At 36.6% G+C, this 17,977-nt stretch overlaps 1 protein-coding gene across 2 annotated transcripts in view; it reads right to left on the reverse strand.

The window, feature by feature from the left end:
- Nucleotides 1-2,676: 2,676 nt before the first annotated feature.
- The window catches only part of LOC410761 (SKI family transcriptional corepressor 2), a 32,333-nt gene continuing 17,032 nt past the window's right edge, over nucleotides 2,677-17,977 (reverse strand). For both annotated transcript variants that reach the window (XM_026443780.1, XM_026443778.1), the window contains exons 6-7: nucleotides 5,473-5,602; nucleotides 2,677-3,975 (exon numbers count right to left, since the gene is read on the reverse strand). In XM_026443780.1, the coding sequence (XP_026299565.1) occupies nucleotides 3,869-3,975; nucleotides 5,473-5,602 (237 nt within the window). In that variant the 3' untranslated portion in view covers nucleotides 2,677-3,868. The remainder of the gene's footprint in view (nucleotides 3,976-5,472; nucleotides 5,603-17,977) is intronic.

A 17,977-nucleotide genomic window follows, 5' to 3' on the forward strand; every position in this document is an offset into this window, starting at 1 on the left:
GATACACACACTTTCCATCTATTTAATAAAATTTCTTCAAATGTTATATTCTTCATCCATCGTTGCAGGAAATTTTATATATTTTCCGATCACAATTCGAAATAATGGAATCGATGAGAAAGATTGCATTTGATTAAATTGGAAAAGGATCAAATTTTCGAGCGGAATCCCCGTCTATCGATTATGGCCGATCGCGAGCGAGGAGAGATATCAATAATAGGCGTCGTTGAGGAAACACCATCTGCGGCTAATGTTCCGGCAAATTGGCTTCGCGAATGGAGACACCGTCGCCTCCCGGGAGGAATCTACAAGTACGAGTGGCTTTCCTTCAGCGCCGACTTCTCTCGTAACTACCTCACGTCCCGCCGATACACGTTTCACGTGCCCCCGTAAAGGGTCATCCTGGGCTCCGAAACCGGAAGTATTTGTAACACCCGTTCCGCCCCTCACGAACGACCAATATCTCGTCCAACGTTCTCGTCAACTGTACAAAACGGAATACCAATAAGATTTTTATTATTGTCATCGAAGGAATACAATTTTTTTTCGTGGAAAATTCGTAGTTAAAATTTCGGAGAGAAAATTCGAATCGAGTAAAGGAAGCGAGGATAAGAATTTGATTCACTGAGGATCAAATTTTGAATTAAGGTGAATTTGTAGTTTTCGGAGGAATGAAAGAAAATTTCGATCTTCCATAATTGTTTCATTATAATCGTAATGATATTCTTTGGTCGAAAAGCTAATATTCTCAAATTTTTTTTTTTCTTCCAAAAATATTATAATATTAATTCCAAATTTTCCCCTCCAACCGTTAAAGATGTGGGATAAGAAAAAAGGAGGAAGATCGAATTCTTCCTATTTCTTTGCCGATTCGCTCACGAGAATAGCATCGTAAGTACCATATGTGGTCGAAATCTGAAATTTTGCTGACGATCGTCCAGGGACTGGAGGAGGGTGTATCCGTTAAGGGTTTCTGCTCATTGGAGCGTCGTCCTTGTAGTAGGCGGGAGAGCTCCCCAAGGATTTCACAGCCGGGATACACATCCGACGAGCAAGATTACACAGTGCATCCTACTATACACCAGTTTCTTGAGTAATTGAAAAGGATTTATTTCTCTACTCCTCCGATCTGACGTAGATTTGCATTCGTTATCGTTTACGTGATTGCTTTCTTCTTTGCCTTTTGCTTCCCTCTAATCCCATTTTCGCGATACAATTTTTTCCCCTTTTAATATTTTTTTAATCTTTTTAATCTAGAATCTGTATCTGAATATTTCGTAAGATTCGATTATTACGAAAAGAAAAAGTTTGACAAAAAAGAAAAAAGAAAGTAAACTTCGAGCTTCTTTCAAAAATGCAGAGATAAGAAAAAATATCGCGAATAAAATAGAGGAAAGAACGTGATATATACACCAGTGATCAGAACTTTTATTATTACTCGGATTACACATAGTGTTTCCAATATATTGCGTCTCCTATACACTTGTTTTACTTTTTACTCGAACGAGCGTTTTCGCACAATCTACGCGGTATTCCTTACAGCTGTTTGCGTATACACACCGGTACTCTACGAGAATAAAAAGCAGGAGAAGTTAGCCTTCTGTCTTTTCGAGACATTCGCGCGCTACTCAGATTCTGCTCGATCGGTAAATTCATCCATCCTCGCTCGATATTACAGGGACAAAATTTTCCGCTATTCCCTATCTTCCTTCTTTCTTTTCTCCTTTCTTTCTCGTCGTTCTTCGTTTATCGCCATTTGCTCCACATCCGCCGTTTCGAATATTTTTCACGATCCTCCCCCCCCTTTGTCCAGTTTGGATCGCAAGAGCCATTCGCTCGGCAGGCTAATAACCGTAAAGAGAGTATATTGCACAGCATATCGACTCGCGACGAGAAGCCAATTTCAAGCTGCATTGGCCCCTCGTTTCACTAAAGTGGGATAATTATTACAATGCAAAAGGAAAGAATTAGCGGTTGTTCAGCGTGTGGCCGGTTCTTCGAATCATGCTTAATTAACCCTGGAAACTCGTACGTACGTTTTTCAACTTTTCTATGTAATATACTATAATATAGAACAGTGTTCTCCAATCTCTTTTTTTTTTTTTCTTTTTTTTAACAAGATCCCCCTTTTTTACGCGAGACAAGGAAAATTAAAAGAAAGATATAATTAACGGATGAACCGACGATGGCACCACTTTCGAGTTAAGTGAGAGAGGATCATCTTGATACTTGGAATATGTAAAATATAATTTGGTGACTCACTGTGCTATAATATAGAAAGGTGGTTGGATGGAGGAGAATTTAGAGAAAAGTTGGGAAGAAAAATTTGTTTTTTAATTACAAAGGGAGATATATATGATCTGATTTAATTTAGTTTACTCGATTCTTGTGCATCAAAATACGTAAACTCGATCAAGCGTGAACAACTATGCGCGACGTTTTGATTTATTGAATGAAACGTTTTGATGAACGTAGAAATTTATCGAAATTGCGCGTTATTCCGAAATTAATCGAATTAAACGCATTGAATTAAACCTCGGAAAGACTGATTAGGTTAAGTAATCTGATTAATGCTAGAACTACCGACCTACATATATATATATATATATATATATTTATATATATGGATTTTATTACACGATTGGATTGGATTTAAAATAGAATTATAAGCTACTACGTTACTACTGAAATTAATTAATCATTATCGATATGATATTTATTCCTCGCAAAAAAAAAAAAAGAATTGGAAAAGTCTGGTAGTTCTAGTTTTCGACAAATAATTTTTTTTCTAAACAATATCACGCAATTATTACAATTAAATAATAATTCTTCTAAGGGATCGATCATCACTTTTCACTTTTCAAAAAGTGTTGTTTCTTACATGTATTATATTTTATTGAAATTTCGTTCGACTAACTGTATACATGATATCATTTCTTTCTGGCCATTTTTACACGCGCATGCGCGCGCAACACTTCTCCTCCCCGCTAAAATGTTTCGTTACAAAGATATGTCTTAATGTAATATCGGTTTTCCCCTATGCGCGTTTGAAAACTTGATTATTATTGACGTATCAACGAGATCTACACCGTACAGGAGTAGAATCGAAAATAAATATATATATATTTTTTTTTCCTTTTTTCCTTTTTTTTAATCTAGATACAAGATTTGAGCGAAATTTCTTCTTTCCTCTCTCTTCGAACGCATGTTAATAATTTAATATGCTCGCGTATCGTGGAAATTAATTACACGTGGAATATTTATAATAACGTTTCTTTGTGCGGTAATTGATCTACAAAATTAATTTATTACAGAGTCGCAAGAAACCGTCGAGGTTTCTCTTCCTTTCTTCTCTTCTTTCTTCCGTCAACGTCATCCATCAACATCTCTTCCGTATCCTCGATCAATCGTCGTTTCGTTTAAAAAAAAGATCGAACGATTCCCAACGGTTTAAATATTCTCGGAAGGAAAAAATTATGCTTCGAGAATTTGGCAACTTCATTCGAGCACGTACTTACTTACTTACTCACTCATCTCCTTCTTTAATTAATTCAAATCCTTCGCCATCGTTCGCTCAACCTCGCGCTTGCAAAGGTTGACTCGGAGGATGAAAAGAAGGAATAAAAGAGGAGGGAAGAGAAAAAAAAAAATAATTAGAACGTGTAACCGTGAGATAAACGCGCTTTAAACTAATTGGAATTCAACGAAATTCCCAAGGCTGAATAACTGACGGAGACCCCTAATTTACAGTGTCTTTTCGAATTACTCTCCACTTCTCTTTCCCTCCCCTTCTTCAAACCCCTCCCCACCTGCTCCTTCTCCCCTCCTCAACTTCTCCTCCCGGCTGCATCTCGGCTGCGCGTGCCGATTAATTAGTGGGCGCAGACGGGCTATGAATCTGGCTGTAAAATATTCCTCGCGGAGGATGGCAGGCGGAACAATCCGTCGTGCCCGTCCTCTCGGCCTGCTCCGCGCCTGCAATCATGCATTGTTGGAAATTAACAAAATTCCGCGGTGGAAAATCAAAGGAGAGAGTCAAACAAAATCGAAAAAGCCCTTCCCCTTCCTCGTTTCATTTATTCATTTAAATTGAATGGGTAATGAACCGCGCGCACGGGTGAAATTGAAAAGTTATTCGAGCACGGTTGTGTCCGATTAAAGGTGAGCTCGTTCGATCGATCCGGTTCGGTCGATATCGATCGGTGATTTCTCTTTTTTTCTTTCCTCTCTCTCTTCTTTTTCTTTTTCCATCAGGAAAAAGAGGAATTTTGCGTGCAATAAAAATTGGATATCGTATATAATTATGCGGATAATAAAATGAATAAATTTTGGAATTTAATGATTAAGTAGGAATATGTATATTGTGTAAATAAATGATAATTAGATATTCGGAGTTGATTGGAAAAAATGCGGAGATATTTTTTCGCGAAATTCCCAATCTCGGCAAACCGGTTATCTCGTTATTTTCAGCTTACGGATGTTTTCAATCGATCCTGCTCCGACGACAATGCTGTATTTTCGCGATTCCTAGTGCACGTATCTTCAAAACATCTTTTCATTCGTATTATTCCTAAAATTTTAGTTAAAAGATTTCTCTGTATTTACAAATTATCTTGAGAATAAATATAAAGAACGAATAGAAATAACACAATTTTTATCCAATTCGAATCTTTCTCCTTCTCGAAACCTCGATCTTAAAATCTTAATCTCTAATTTAATTTCAAAAAAAAATTCACAACAAGGAAAAACTCTGATTCCTCTCATCCATCTGGATTTACGAATGTTTACGAGTGAAAGTTTTAATTTTGCGCAAAAAATACCAACTATTTCTTTAATATTCGAAGATATTCGAGATAAGTGGACGGCAAGGAAGGGAAAATTAAAGTTCGGGACGTGCAACGTTCCGCACGGGCCATACTTGAATTGGTGGGATTGGAGCGCGCAAGCGTCGTCGGAAATCACGCCTCCTCGCCGAGAGAGGAGTTTCGCCCGCAACCCCTTTCCCGTTATTACCGACTTCCAAGATCCACCCCCGCGTCTGATATCGAGGCAACCCTTCGCTCTCACAGTTAACACTCCGGTCCGCGACTAATTACTCTAATTAATTTAATCTCACGGCCTTCTCAGAGTGGAGGCCACTCTGCGCCCCGCTAATTACCAATTGCTGATAACAACGCGTCCAAATATCGGAGAGGATTAAAAAAAGGAGAGGGACATTGTTACCATTCATTTGCTTTTCTCTGACGAAGGCGAGCTTTCTTTCGTGTTTCAAGAAAGTGTAAAGTGAAGAGAAAAAGCAATGAAAGTGCCACTTGGGATAAAACTTGAGCGACGAAAGTTATAAATATAATTGGTGCATCGTTGGTTCAAGAGATTTTGAAAAAGAAGAAGGGAAATTTTCCTTCCAAAATTCTGGCGAGTTTTGAATAATAAATTCACGATTATTTGTTTGTTTATATATTTGTTACGTACCTTTTATTGCATTCAGATGTCGATAGAAGTTGTTTCCCTGCCAGGTGTCGGGACTTCTTGCGGGTTGAAGTTCCGGTTTAACGTCGCGCATAGCTGCCGCCTCCTCCGCTATCTTTTCAGCCTCTCGTTCCTGAAACAAAATTATTCGAATTATTGCAATACTTATAAACGTTCCTTAATATTCCTTTATTATGAAACTCGTCTCTCGTATACGAAAATTTAATTCTTCGATTTCTCATTGAGAGAATTTTACGATGAAACTATGTGATAAATAAATGAAGCACGATGCTTTCGATCCAATCGGTTAAGCAAATTCTATATATACTAAATCGTATAATCAAACGAGTTGGCAACAAAGCGGTCCTTTAATAATCCTTTCGAATCCTCGCAAAGAGGACGAATTTATTACACGATCTAACATTTTCCTCCGTGCATGCATCATTTATCTTCCCATCGTCGTCGAAAGGGTTAATCATTACAACCGGCTCCTATTGTAATCGAGTCGAATGCTGTTAACACATGTATGAACATTGGCGTGCCTTTCCTCCCGCGTAATGACGAGTGGACGGAATAAAAGGAAAACCGGCCATCCAATCATCATGAACGACCACTCAGTTATGCAACGATGGCCACAATCCACGTTGATGTTGTTGTGGCCAACGTCGCCGGTTTACACGACGCGTACCCGATCTATGATCTAAACGCGGCTACCTGTGCAACGCGGTACTTTATTTAATGTTCCCGCCGATAGCGATCGTCAAATTACTTAAATTAATTTAACCCCTCGGCTCGCCATCGATCGATCCGCCTCAATTATTCCCGCTCGAAGTCGATGTTTCCTTCTCCCGTCCATCGTGCAAACTCGTGAGATTACTCGTGCACGTATATGGAATAGAGGAATTGGAACATTTATATGTAAGATACAATCAGAGTTTATTTTGAATATGAATTTAGAAAAAGAATAGGGTTGAAGTAGAAATAAAAGCTTTGTCGTTAAAATTTGTTCTCGTGGTGTTGAAGAGCAATTAAATTTATTAAAGTTTTAGGTTTCTTTTGCTTTTTGAAAAGACAGTGAGTGAAGGAGAAAGAGAATTCTTAAAATTTGAGAATTAAACTATGGAATAGAGCAATTGAAATTTGTTAAAGTTTTAAGTTTCCTTTGCTCTTAAAATGTGAAGAAAAAGACAATAGGAAAAAGAGGAAAAAGAGCAGAGATAGTTATTAAAATTAAGAGCTTATATTATTATTTTTGTGGAATTGAGAGCAACTGAAAAGTTTTAAATTTCCTTTGCTCCTTAAATGTGAATATAGAACAATGAATGAAAGAGGAAGAAGATAGAGTATCCTTAAAATTTGGGACTTAAATTACGAGCAATTGAAACTTGTCAAATTTATCAAAGTTATTTTAAGTTTCTTTTGTTCTTTAAATGTGAATATAGAAAAAGACAGTGAGTAAAGGAGAAAGAAGATAAAGAGTTCTTAAAATTTAGGACTTAAACTGCAAGCAATTGAAACTTATCAAACTTATTTTAAGGTTTTTTTGCTCTTTAAATGTGAATATAGAAAAAGACAGTGAATGAAGGAGAAAGAGGATAGAGAATTCTTAAAATTTAGGACTTAAACTGCAAGCAATTGAAACTTATCAAACTTGTCAAAGTTATTTTATTTTTCTTTTGCTCTTTAAATGTGAATATAGAAAAAAATAGTGAGTAAAGGAGAAGAAGAGAAGAGAATTCTTAAAATTTGTTTTTGTAGAATAGAATAATTAAAACTTATTAAAGTCTTAAGTTTCCTTTGCTCTTAAAATGTGAACATGCTTCTAAAATATGAAGAAAAAGACAATAGGTAAAGGAGAAAGAAAGCAGATACTAATTAAAATTTGAGACTTATATTATTATTTTTATGGAATTGAGAGCAATTGAAAAGTTATCAAAGTTTCAAGTTTCTTCTGCATTTTGACTATGAACATAGAAAAGGACAATGAGCGAAGAATTGAAATTTAATATGACTTGATCAAAGTTTTAAGTTGAAAGAGTAAGAGGATTGAAAATCAAAATAAAGCTCCTTGGTCTTATTGAATTGAAGTGGAATTGAAATTTGTTGTTGCTAAATTAAAAGTTTCAAGTTGATTTTGCTGAACACGGAAGAGAACGGAAAGGAGAAAGACAATCTAAGATAAAGTTCCATTATTCTCTTTCTAGTGTATATTTATCACGATTTTTTGCACTTATTAAAGTTAGTCGAATCAATCCGCCATGCTTGTGATTAATTCCACGCATAATCCCGTAAACGAAAAAAGGACGGAGAATATAAAATATGAAACAATTTTAAATGTTTTTACGAAACGAAGGGAAAAATTGGAAAGCAACAGTTAATAAACGTCGAGTGGTTGAAATTACACGTTTTATTTCGACAATGTTATCAATGTTATATCCTGTATTATAGTGGACCGTTATTATTAATCTTTTATTCCATAAAAGGGGAACAACAAATGTGAAATATTATATTAACTGATTAAAATTAATTGATTATACTGTTTCCCCCGATGCACATTTAAAGCTTTTAATATTCGTCATGTCATGAATTTTATCGTTTTCCCCTGCAATTTTACGATCTTCGTTTAATGCAGTTTGTATCGTAAAGATAAATCAATATTTCATTATTTTTATGATACGCACAAGAGAGAGAGAGAGAGAGATTCAAGCATTCGGAAATATTATAAATATTAATTGCAATTAAAATTGCGATTGTTCATCCCCTATAATATTTCGCGAGCTTTTAATCATTTTCTTTTGTTTCATTTCATTTTACCGTTTCAGCATTTTGCAATATATATCCTCGATTTATTAAATAATAATGAAATAATTATTTTTTCAAATTCAATTCGAATTCCTTCCAATTTGATTCTCACTGTCGAATAATTAAATATCCGTTTATTTATTTTATTGCATTAAAAAATTCTTTACTTCGACAAGAATGAAAACAAAGATATTTAACAGATATTTAACAACGTAATTTTTACCGTGATTTCAATTCATCCGATGTTTACGAACGAAATAACAATTCGCGTTGTGAGCGCAAAACCTCGTTCGAAAAACCTTTTAAAAAATGCATCCTCGCGTGTCGTATTCTTACTTTTCGTTATCCCTGACGAAAGTCACGAAAGTCAGAAGTGTACGCCAATTTTTAAATAATGCCCGTCACGCGGCGCTCGCTTCATAGAATTGATTTAATCATCGAATCTTATCGCAAAAATCGATGACTAATTGCGTAGCAAACCTGTTCTACATATAATAGTCAGGTGTATCTATCTTTATTAACTTTTAATATTAATCGTATATTTTTTTTTCTCCCCCCCACTTAAATAAAATAAGAAGTTAATTTTCCTATGCGCGAATCAATATTAATGTTTCAGATCTTTCTGTTGCTATCCCTGACTCGTGTCTGACTGGTTACCGTCCGATACTACTGTTAAATCCAAATCTCGCACGAGACGGCAACGAAATAAAAATTAGTTGATTCGAACTGAATGATTAAAAATCGTAAAATATTTATTAAAAAAATGAAGATAAATCTGTAGAGATATTTTATCTGTAATATTTTTATTCACAAAGTTCCCTCGTAATTTTTGCAATAAATAATAATATCGTTTTTTTCTCATGAAGAGTCGAATCATTAGACATCTGTATTAATTTTAATCAGTGTTTTCCAGAACGTGGCGCAAGTTTAATGTCAGAACGAAATTTTGAAAACCAGTTCATTCTTTCGGTAATAAAAAAATAAAATAAATCAAAATTGCTCCTTCGTTTTTATCATCACACACAAAAAACACAATTATACAGAATCCAAGGAATTTTTCCTACAAATAAACTATGAAATGCCAATTCTCGAAATATATAATAACAAGGCTGGTTTAGAACGAAGTTGGCTGAATAAACTAGCGACACTCGTGTGAGAAAACGAAATTACTATTCGAAACATGGGTATAAAATTTAATAATTGAACAAAGTCACTTTAACAACACTTTAATAATTTATAGTTCAAAGCATGGAATAACTATCTTTTCCAAAGAATGATGAAGAATTATAACACAGATTTTCGATTAATTCTAAACTTCACTTTCAACTGATAATGAAATTCCCCCGTCACGATAACTCGTACTAATCAAACGGCAAAACGAATTACCGTTTGATTAGCGGAAATTAGATTTTCGGTCGCGTGTTGAGAAATCATAGTTTGGGAGGAGAGTGTGACGCGTTACGTGGACGTAATCGCGGTAATCGCGGAGAGATGCACGATCCGAGATACCGGGACGCAGCGGCGATTGCGAGAGGCGTAACGCCTCCTCCGTCACCCTCCAATGAAATATTCAAGTGGAACGATTATATTGTCACGTGAACGCGACGCCGATGCCAGCCATTGAGCCGAACCTTTCACATTCATCCCTCCAAGATTTTATTACCACGATGTTCTCTGATCATCGATTATTTTTTAGAATCAATTTTTCAATTTCTCTTCTTTTTCCTTCTTCTTCTTCTAATCGGAGAAAGTATCGATTGAAATCTACTACCCTTTGATATAACGCCTCGACTTCGTTGAATTATTTCAACAATAGATAAATCGACCCTCTTGTCTCCTCCCCCCTACTAGGCGCGTCTTGTCAAGCTCCTCTGTACACAAAACGTAATTACTCGAAATCCCAAACACCATGAAAATTTTATCGGCACGGCTCGCTCGTCACGGCCCATTATATGGCAAAATGGAATTAAAAAGCTTAACCAAGGGAGAAGGAAGAATCTTTTTTTTACACGGAATACTCGAATTAATATTGTTACGATAAAAAAAATATGCTTATAATTTAATATTTCAACGTGAATATTATTATTATTATTATTATTACAAAATAAATATTCGATTTCGATTTATTCAATTTCTTCATCATTCAATAAATAGTAAACCTTGGTTTTCTACTCGAAAACGTTACAACGATCACGCGACGCGAAATCGCTGAATCTCTGTAATTCTTTATTCCATTTAAATTATTATCGTCGGCGCATCTAATATTTAAACATATTTACTTATTCACATTCGCTCGGACGATAACGAGTCAATTTATGAATTTTCCCGTTATTTATGAACGAGGCTCGCATATAATTGCGGCCAGGCAATAACGATAGCTCGATAACATCGTGCGATCGATCGAGAAGCGAGCGTGTATATACATATATACACGACACGGTTCGAGTACATGGCAGGTGTTGCAAGATAGATACCCTTATGCATCCTTGCACAATCGGCGCATATGTTCCTCCGTAACATCCGTGCAACCTCGTTTGCAACCCGGCCGGCCAAAATATACCCCGAACGGTGTACTTGCTCTCCTTGACAGATCGATTCGTTACGGGTGAACTATGGATATATCAACCCCATATGCTCTCCATAACAAACATCGACCGTTTCTTTTCTTTTTTTCTCTCGAGCGTAACGAGGATTAATTGCTCGTGTAATTTGCGAAGATTCGCGAAGAAGAGACTAAGTGTTCGAAATGGAGTCTTATTTAATTTTATTCAAAATAACGTTTCTTCTCAAAAAATTGTAATTAAATACGTATAACATAGTTGTATATATATATATATATATAATAATTCGATATCTTCTATTCCTTTGGAATTCCTTTCACGCGCGGACGAAAGATAAATAACTCCGTTTATCACCGGTAGAGGAGATGCCCGTGTGGCAGAGCGACAAACGTTCCCCGATTTTTCTCCGCACGTTCTCGCGTAAAAATCCTTACTAATAAATCGTCCCAATGATGGACGGAGGATAGAAAAGAATGGACACAATTGCTCGAAAATCCCAACCGCACGAATTTCCCACCAATCTTTCCAAGTAGTCCAATTATCTTCTTTGCACACATAGACGAACAGGACGAGAATTCGATACGCGAGATAATATTTTAAACTGGTCTTAATCTTTCGAGAAACATATTCATTACGCACATATACTTTATTCACCAAATACCAGATTGCATCGAATACTTGTACGAGTGGATAATTCAAATAATTCCAAATCAACCAGACGCGAAATTCCACGCAAAAAAGAAATAAATTTCATCGCTACGAATTCTTCCAAAGTTCACACGTATCTATAATATGTCGCTTCGATCGAATTATCGTAATTATCGATATTCTCCACGAGCGGCGCTAGTAGTCAAACACTGTCTACTGTCCACCAATCGTGTGAACGAATCGAGCGAGCGAGCGAGCGAGTGAGCGAGAGAGAAAGAGAGAAAGAGCGAGCGAATGAATCGAGCAAGCGAGAGAAAGAGCGATCGAGGGAGAGAGAGAGAGAGAGAGAGAAAGAGAGCGATCGAGCGAGCAAGCGAGAAAGACAGAGAGAGAGAGAGAGCAAACGAATCGAGCAAGCAAAAGAGAGCGAGCGAGAGAAAGAGCGTGCAAGAGAAAGAGAGAGAGAGAGAGAGAGAGAGAGAAAGAGAGAGAGAGAGCAATCGAGCGAGCGATCGAGAAAGAGAAAAAGAGCGAACGAATCGAACAAGCGAGAGAAAGAGAAAGAGCGATCGAGCGAGCAAGCGAGAAAGAGAGAGAAAGAGCGAACGAACGAATCGAGCGAGCAAGCGAGAAAGAGAGAGAAAGAGCGAACGAACGAATCGAGAAAGCGAGAGAAAGAGAGAGCGATCGAGCGAGCGAAAGAAAGAGAAAGAGAAACTGGATGAAATTCGGAAAGAAGGAATCGCCAGGAGTCACTACGAGACAGGATCCAGTGGCGAGACAGCGGAGAACGAACGAAAACACGCACATTTTAGGAGGGGGGGGAGGGAAGAAGGCAACACGGGGAATCCCCTTCTCGCGGATGAGTTCCGCGTTCTCCCATTTGTAACTCCGTTCAGCCGGAGCAAAGTAGGTAGAAATCCTTTCCCGCCCCCATCATCGCATCCTGGGGGCCCTGGCTTATACCATCCCTACCATCACCCCCTCCCTCCATCCGTCCACCTCTCCACCCTTTGCCTTCGCCCATCGGCATCGCCAGACCGAAAACCCGACACGCTCTCTCGTCTGCCTCCACCGCCCCCCTCTCTCTCTGCACCATCGTCGAGCCCATCCTCGCGTTATGGCTCGCTCAATTGTTTCAGCCCCGTTGATCCAATAAAGGATTACGGAGAAACAATCGTAGCGTGCGCCAACATCCCCCTCCCTCCCTCTCTCTCTCTCTCTCTCTCGTCGTCCTCCTCCTGGTCTACCCCGATTGCCGCATTGGTTGCTCGTGTTCCTGTACAGGGATGGATTTTTTTTTTTCTACCCCCGTGTAAATGGTAAAAGTTTCCACCGATATGGATATATATATATATTGTATGTGTGTATATATATACATATATATATATATAGTAGAGGTTTTTTTTCCTTCGATCGTGAACCGATTGTCGCGCAATCGAGTCGCGTGCGCGCGTACAAAGAGGAGGTCGTTTTATTTCCTTTCTCTTTTTTCCCTTTTTTTTCGCGTTTCAGGAAGAGCGAAGGGTGACCGATTAAATTCTCATCTAGATTCGAAGGGTTTAATTGATAAAACCGGGGGAACTGGATTCGGGGAAGGGAGTCGCACGAGTCCTCTCCGCTGCTTTTCGAGGGGATCTTTGTTTTTTTGCGCGACGTTTCCAGCTTTTTTTTTGCTTTCGTTTTTCATGGTTGTTACCACGATGATTCGAAGGATATACATTTGTGGTTCGATGTTTTTTGCTCGATATTTATCAGATGATTCTTTCTTTCTTTCTTTCCTTCGCGATGGAAAAGGAAGATGCAATTTTTATTAGTGAAAATCTCTTTTATCCGACAGATGATCCAATGATGATCTTAGAATTGGGATAATGGAAAGTAACGATAATTTTAATTGAGTTTGGCCTACTATATACAGGCCAACAATGATCAAATCGTGAAAAGCATCGTGGTATAATAACGACATCGACGAGCATCGACGCGTGTCATTTCCAAATTCGAAGGAGAGAGAAAAAAAGAGAGGAGAGGAGATATATTGGAGGCAAATTGTGGGGGGGTTCGATCTTTCTCTCGAGGGGGTTAAAATAATGGGATGTAAGTGAGATTTGTACGAGTTTCGGATCGGGCGGATGCGAGCCACTCGTCGCGTGCAAAGTTGGTACGCAATCGTGTTAGTCGAATCGCTTCCGGTCGGCCGATCTTGACCAAATTCATACCGTGTTGCGGAATTATGCCGGGGAATTGATTATGCTGCCTATAATATCGGCTTTATTCGAGGGCCCAGTTGTTCGCCCGACCTATTCTCCCTTCCCATCGATCCTCTCCGTTACGTCTCTCTTATTTTTTCTTTTTATCGAGGAATTCTCTTAATTTCGCGCCAATTTCCCCTCCTCCCCGAAACGCGATCCTCTGGATGGAAAGTGGTGGAGTTTAAATTTTGCAGAAATTTTTTCCAATATAATTGCATTGCTTTTTCATCGATCGATTTAAAATGTCTATCTATATTCGAATTTCCCTGTCTTTAGATTAAATTTGTATCCGCAAAGAAGAAGAAGAAATTTGGTAATTTTTTGAAATCAAGAATATATCGAGGAATCTCTTAATTTCCCTTCCTCACCAAAATGCGATCCTCTTCAGATGGAAAAAGTGGTGGAATTTAAATTTTGTAGAAATTTTTTCCAGTATAATTACATTGCTTTTCCATCAATTGATTAATTTAGAACGTGTATCTATATTGGAATTTCCCCGTTTCTAGGTTGAATTTGGATTCATGAAAAAGAAGAAGAAAAAGTTTGATAATTTTTTGAAATCAAGAATATATCGAGGAATCTCTTAATTTCTTCTCCAGATGGAAAAAGTGGTGGAATTTAAATTTTGCAGAAATTTTTTCGATGTAATTACATTGCTTTTCCATCGATTGATTAATTTAGAACGTGTATCTATATTCGAATTTCTCTGTCTCTAGATTAAATTTGCATCCGCGAAGAAGAAGAAGAAGAAATTTAATAATTTTTTGAAACATATATCGAGGAATTTTTTAATTTCTTCTCCAGATGGAAAAAGTGGTGGAATTTAAATTTTGCAGAAATTTTTTCGATGTAATTACATTGCTTTTCCATCGATTGATTAATTTAGAACGTGTATCTATATTCGAATTTCTCTGTCTCTAGATTAAATTTGCATCCGCGAAGAAGAAGAAGAAGAAATTTAATAATTTTTTGAAACATATATCGAGGAATTTTTTAATTTCTTCTCCAGATGGAAAAAGTGGTGGAATTTAAATTTTGCAGAAATTTTTTCGATGTAATTACATTGCTTTTCCATCGATTGATTAATTTAGAACGTGTATCTATATTCGAATTTCTCTGTCTCTAGATTAAATTTGCATCCGCGAAGAAGAAGAAGAAGAAATTTAATAATTTTTTGAAACATATATCGAGGAATTTTTTAATTTCGCGCCAATTTCCCTTCCTATTCAAAACGTGATCCTCTCTAGATGGAATTTAAATTTTGTAGAAATTTTTTCGAGTATAATTACATTTTCCATCGATCGATTAATTTAGAACGTGTATTTATATTCGAATTTTCCTGTCTCTAAGTTGAATTTGCATCCGTAAAAAAGAAGAAGGAATTTGATAATTAATTGATAATTGAAATCAAGAATATATCGAGGAATCTCTTAATTTCTTCTCCAGATGGAAAAAGTGGTGGAGTTTAAATTTTGCAGAAATTTTTTCCAATACAATTATATTTTTCATTGATCGATTAATTTAGAACGTGTATCTATATTTAAATTTCTCTGTCTTTAAATTGAATTTGCATCCGCGGAGGAAAAGTTTGATAATTTTTTGAAATCGAGATGATATTTCTCTCGAAAAATAGATTTAGATGGCAGGCTGTGAATCGTTTCGTTAATTCGTTCTTACTTTTAATATAGGGATTGTACAACGTGGCGACAGATCTGTCACGAGCAACTTATTTATTCCCATGAAAAATGATCGTTCGTGACACGTTTTGCGCCGATTAACTCGTCGCTCTAACGAAGCAAGTCTCTAAGTAATTTATATGGATATTTCAGAGATGATTTTTATCGTTCTTGGATATATTTTTTTCTTCTTTTCTTTCTTACGCAACTTACAACAACCTCGATCGATTATTTTATTTCCCTTTTTTCATTCGATTATCGAGAGAAAGAAGCAAAATCTACTCCTCTCTCCCATCCTAAAAATTACAATTGCTAAACAGAAGTGGCATTTTGACATATAATAGAAATACAATTTTGATAATACATTTGCAAAGGAGAGGATACATTTTAATCTTGACAATTATAATAAAAATGGATAAATGCGAATTGCAATACATATATACATTATATATATATACATATTATATATACATATGTATAAAATACATAATCGTTTATCGTGGCGTAACATTATTTGTAGATTCTCAATTTCGCGAGCGAGTTATGAAATAATTTTTCCCCTATAAAACCCTCTTATTCAGACAGCTGTACTGTGAACACAGCACCGGGGTTAACGAGTTTCATCCTCGATGCACCAAAATTTCGTCGCCTTTTCATCGATGCCCTCCCCAAACGCGGTCATTTATTTTCGCCGCCGGTGTTCGATACACAGGGCTGCCCCCGTGTTTTTTACATACCGATCGCCAATTTTGAATCGATTCGAACCTAGTGGAACGTAAAATTAAAAAAAAAAAAAAAAGGAAAAAATTAAAAAAACAAAAAAAAAAAGGAAGAGAACGCACAGATTCGTTCCAAAATGAGTTTTCATTCCGTTAAAAAAAAGAAAAAATGTTGTCCCTTATTATTCTTTCCCCCGAAATTTTTAAAATCATATCCATGCCAATCTCACTCGTTAATTTAACTCGAAATAAAAGAGCTTTCTATTAATTTATTTAGCTATCGTTCGATAAAGAAAAATCGTTTATTTAAAAATTACGATAATACACGCAAAATTTAATCGAACTCTCTTCTTTATATAATTTCATCAAAAAAAAAAAAAAAGATTAAAAGTTAGAAATAACGAATCGAATTTTTCTATATCCAGAAGAAATCGCCTTTTTAGAAATCGAAATTTTTATTAAAAGATAATTTATAAAACTACAAAATCATTTTTCATCGTCATTTTTTTCAACAAACGTGTCTTTGAATACTTCTCTATGCATATCTTTTAATGCAAATTAATCGTTTTTCCTGTGAAAAAATTATATCAAAAATACAGGAGAATCTATCTATGCAAATGTAAAATATTATCGAATAGAAAGGGGGAAGAAAAGGCACGAAGAGAGAGAGAGAGAGAGAGAGAGAGAGAGAGAGAGAAAGAGAGAGAAAGAGAGGAGAGGGGAAAATAAAGGACAGAAGTTGGGTCGAATTCGAGGGTGCTGGGCGGAGCTGACGATTATAATTAAATCAACAGTCACCGCCCACGACTTCCATAGCGGACCTTCATTCCATCCTACGATGACATTTCTCCACCGGGCATCTCCCGCAAATCGCATTAAAACGAACCACCGACGTAATTCCGTTTCCGCGAAAACGATGCTGCCGAATAATTTTTTAATAATCACGATTCACGATATAAATATATATATATATATATATATATATATATCCAAAGGGATTGCATTTTTGGAACTTCATCTCTGATTTTTTTCGCTTGAAAATTTTTTCCCCTCTTTCCGTTTGGTCGAAAATACGTTTGACATCGAATATCAAGTCTGGCGAATTTTTTTTTCTTTTTTTAATCGTCGAACCAATAAAAGAATCGTTTTGGAAGTAATTCTATCTCGATTTTTTCCCCTAACTGTTTCAGAATTATTTTCTTAATTTTTCTCAAATCTTCTCTATTTGTAATTACATCCAAGAGTGCAAGAAGTTACAAGTATCGTTTAATAAATGAATTTGAGAAACAATAAGATCGACAATATTCCAAGTTGGAGGATCTATCGCTCTTTCGTTTGTAATTATCGAAGTGGCAGATCGATTCCAATCATCGGAACAGCTGCGATGATCTCTCATCCTCGAGCAGAATCGATAATTAACGAAAAAAAAAACCCGTTTTCGAGGAAAAAAATACTTCAAAAGCAACCTAAGATCACCGCCAACCTTCTTTCATCCCTGAACGAGTTAAAATTGGATTCGAAACGGGATATTCCTCCCTTTCTTTCGGGTGAAAAGTCGATAATTAAGGGGAGGGGGGACGAGAAAAGAGAAGGAAGAAGAAGAGCCGAGTTTCCTTTTCGAAGGAAAAAATTCGAACGCGCGAATTTCTTTCTTTCCTTGCCAAGGCAATGTGAGCGGCCATTGAGACGGTAATGACGGATAAAACCGGAGACGGAGGGAAACGTTTGATGTATTCGAGCGGGAAATAAGGACGAGGCGATTATCGGGGTCAGCTCCGCGACGTTCAATTCCTCTGGTCAATTAAGAGTCCTTTTTTTTTTCCCCCGAAAAGCTCGATCGTGATTAACGACGA

This window comes from Apis mellifera, linkage group LG1 (genome assembly GCF_003254395.2).
Source record: "Apis mellifera strain DH4 linkage group LG1, Amel_HAv3.1, whole genome shotgun sequence".
Classification (NCBI taxonomy): Eukaryota; Metazoa; Arthropoda; class Insecta; order Hymenoptera; family Apidae; genus Apis; species Apis mellifera.